The sequence below is a fragment of the Anoplophora glabripennis genome, unplaced genomic scaffold (genome assembly GCF_000390285.2).
Source record: "Anoplophora glabripennis isolate ALB-LARVAE unplaced genomic scaffold, Agla_2.0 scaffold1087, whole genome shotgun sequence".
In the NCBI taxonomy this organism is placed as follows: domain Eukaryota; kingdom Metazoa; phylum Arthropoda; class Insecta; order Coleoptera; family Cerambycidae; genus Anoplophora; species Anoplophora glabripennis.
In genome coordinates, this window is record NW_019417504.1 from 9,818 (window position 1) to 13,408 (window position 3,591).

General features: G+C 33.0%; 1 protein-coding gene across 1 annotated transcript; it reads left to right on the forward strand.

The window, feature by feature from the left end:
• The first annotated feature begins 714 nt into the window (after positions 1-714).
• LOC108913687 (zinc finger protein 510-like) lies at positions 715-3,119 on the forward strand. The gene is made up of 4 exons (XM_018719278.1): positions 715-853; positions 937-1,239; positions 1,315-1,625; positions 1,680-3,119. The coding sequence occupies exons 1-4, from the start codon at positions 737-739 to the stop codon at positions 2,413-2,415; spliced, it is 1,467 nt and encodes a 488-aa protein (XP_018574794.1). The 5' UTR covers positions 715-736; the 3' UTR covers positions 2,416-3,119.
• The last annotated feature ends 472 nt before the right edge of the window (positions 3,120-3,591 follow it).

Consider the following 3,591-nt stretch of genomic DNA (forward strand, 5'->3'; position numbering starts at 1 on the left):
AATTTAATTATTTATGCACGTAATATAAATTACAAGAATATGTAGAAATAAATAAAGTATACTTTGTTGCTATTGTCAATATTATGTGAACATATTCATCGTTGCTTTGTCGAGACCTCATCACACGCCAACAGAACTTTTCTTTTATTAGATTATACAGGACATGATGCTCACTTTCTAGTATAAATTCATCGTAATTTTATTGCTGCTTCCAACTTCCGAATTATTCGACCTTTTGCCATAATATTAACCCACTATTCGGTCAAATTGTAATATAGAACTGCTGGACATCACTAGATTGAAAATGCAGATCACAAACGTAGTTTTATTTTAAATCTGTTGACAGTCATTCACTTATTCACACTATTACCATATTTAAATTATTTTTGAAATTTTTTATTTACCATTATAAAAACAAATTGTAATGACTTGACTTCTAGTTTTTAGGTTAGTATACCTCCTCGATATATCTACTAAACTCAAAAATTGGTTATTTGCATACTTCACTCGTATTTATTATGCTACATTCACTTGGGTCACATGGAACACTAGCGCCACCCCAACTTCTGCCATTTCTTGGACAAATTTTGTCAATTTTCCCGTATGAGTTCGTGCTCCTTATCTAGTCTCCCTGTTCTGTAGTATGATGCTTCGTATTCCATGCTTTTGTGAGGTTAAAACTTAGAATAATATAAGGTAATCAATGACATTTATCTTTTAACAAATAAAAATATAAATGGAAAAGTTTGAGATATCGTCTTGCAGTATTTGCCTTAATGCCATAACTGATGGCAATGTAAGAACAATAGAGGAAACTGTAACAGAACAGCTAGATTTTCTTCACTTAAGAGTGGTAGGAAAAAATCATAAACTAATATACTATATCTTGTATATTAAGTGTACTATCATTGTTTTTTTCCTCACGATTATTTTTAGAGTGTAGAAGAAAACATTAAACCTGTGATATGCATTGCCTGTTCCATAAAACTGTTAGCAGCATATAAATTCAAGGTAACCTGTACAGAAACTGAGGACAGTATTTTTTCATATGTTAATTCTCAAAATGTGGCTTCTGTTGATTTGAGAGAGATTTATATAAGGAAAAAAGGTAAAGAACACCTAAGAACTGTATTAAAAGACGATATAATTTGTCGATTATGTATGGAGACAATCGCAGGTGCATTTACACCAGTGATAGAAATGGAGGCTGACATATTTTCTAAATATCTTCCAGAAGCAGTACGTAATATTGTTTCTCATATTAAAAAAATTAACAACTAGAGTTTTTAATATTAAATTGTTTGGCTTTTGCAGAACTTTAGCTACACTGAAGAACCAGTTATATGTTCGCTATGTTATGATTCGTTGAATATCCATTGTGGTTTCTTAAAGAGCTGTTTAAATATGCAGGAGGATATTAAAATTATTTCTGAAAACAAGGCGATGGGGAATCCGTTCTGGATTAAAAGCGAACCGATTGAAATTAAACCTGAAAAAAACGAAACTAATTGTTTCGATGTACAGGATGAAATAAGAACTATTTATGAGGACCAGGTCACAGAGAACCTTTTCTGCATCAAGAGTGAAGAAATTGAAATAAAACTTGAAGAAGACTCTACAGATAAGTAAGCCCCTACAGGTTTTATTTACTTGGACATGATTTATATTTTTTATTTCAGTAACGTTCCTTTCTTTAATGATGCCGAAACCCTTAAAGGCAAAACTGAAGCCAAAAGTGATCTAAACTCACTGCAGTCAGAACTTTCGAACGCACAGTTGTACAAATGTGATACATGCGATTATAACACGAAGTACAAGAATAATCTTAAGCGCCACCAGATGACACATAAATGCCTTTCCGAAGTATACACGTACAATTGCGATTCTTGTGATTACAAAACCAAGTTCAAGAATAATCTTACTCAACACCATCTAAAACACGAAGACCCTCTGAAAGTAAAGAAACACGCTTGTTCTAAGTGTGATTTCCAAACCAAGTACTTAAAATCGCTCTTATACTACCAACAGAAACACAAAGACCCCTCTGAAATGTACACGTGTGACGTGTGCGATTATAAGTCCTACCGCAAGGACAACGTCATAAACCATCAGTTGATACACAAAAACCTTTCAGAAATCCAGATGTACAAGTGTGACTCTTGTGCTTACGAAACAAGACATAAGAAGAACCTCAAGTGGCACGAGCTCGTACATAAAGACTTTTCCGAAGTGCCTGTACATCAGTGTGATTCATGTGAATACAGAACCAAGCGTAAGTTCAATCTCACGCAGCATCAGTTAAAACACAAAAGTTTCTCTGAAGAGCAGATGTACAAGTGTGATACTTGTGATTTCAGAACTAAATACTTAAAGTCGCATATACGCCATCACCAGAGACATAAAGACCTTCCCTAAATTCAATTGTACATGTGTGATGTGTGTGACTATAAGTCCAGTCATGAGGATAACCTCTTAAGCCATCGGCAGGGACATAAGGACATAAGTGAAGTGCAAATGTACATGTGTGACATGATTTCAGAGCTCAGAATACAATCAATATTGTTTGCCACCAGCCATGGCATAAAGACAACTAACATCAAATGTACAAACAAGACAAACAGTTATGTCATTTGTAAAAACACAAATAAGTATCTATCAAAAATTCAAATGAACATGTGTGACGTGTGTGACTAAATATCCAATTACGAGAACAATCTCATGAACCATCTTTGAAGTGTATCAGTGTGATTCGTGGAATAACAAATCCAAATGTAAGTTCAATACCATGCATCATAAGTTGAGGGAGAAAGGTATATACGTGAGATTTCATGAACAAGCACTTAAATTTGCACATATTCCATTAGAAGTTCAAATGTACAAGTGTAATCTGATGTGCAAATGTACAATGTGATCGATATATCTTGGAAATATGTTTTTCTTCAAAATTACAAGTTAATTAAATTCTGAAATCAGCATTATTTCTTTCAGTGGTTGTCGCTCACGTGTGATATAAAATACAATGTGTGTGTTCATAGACGAAGTCGGAAAGAGGGAACATTTCTTACTCAAAAAAAAAAAACTGAATTTGTTTGAATTAGCTTAATGAGAATAGGGTTGTTGACGATAAAAACAAACCATATACAAATTGTTGTTGATACAAAGATTTTATATAAAAGAACCTGCCTGTATAGTAAAATTTTAAATATATGATAAATTAGTGGTAGAAATCATTTATGAATTTTTGTGTTACTTAAAAACTAGTCTGACGTCATAAGGGGCAATTGAACAAGAAGCTAGTAGCGATCCTATTGCATAATTTTGAAGAAGAAGAAAATTATTCCAAATTGTTCATCAAACCCTGATGCCCTGTTTCCTGTTTTTAAACATAAGTGACAGTAGTGACACTAGTGACAGCAGTCTATCAATTAAGAGTATTTGTGATAGTTATTATTAATTTCCTGATTATAATAGATTCAATAAAATTTAAGTGGTGTTTTGTTCCACATTCCACATAGCCAATTGCATTATCTCCATAAGACTCCCGAACTGCACTATAATTTTCCGTAAATAAATAGGTATTTATATTTATTA

Coding starts and splice junctions, on each gene's coding strand:
- LOC108913687 (XM_018719278.1), top strand. CDS start 737: ATGGAAAAGTTTGAGATATCGTCTTGCAGTATTTGCCTTAATGCCATA. Junction 854..936: donor ATTTTCTTCACTTAAGAGTG/GTAGGAAAAAAT, acceptor GATTATTTTTAG/AGTGTAGAAGAAAACATTAA. Junction 1,240..1,314: donor CTAAATATCTTCCAGAAGCA/GTACGTAATATT, acceptor TGGCTTTTGCAG/AACTTTAGCTACACTGAAGA.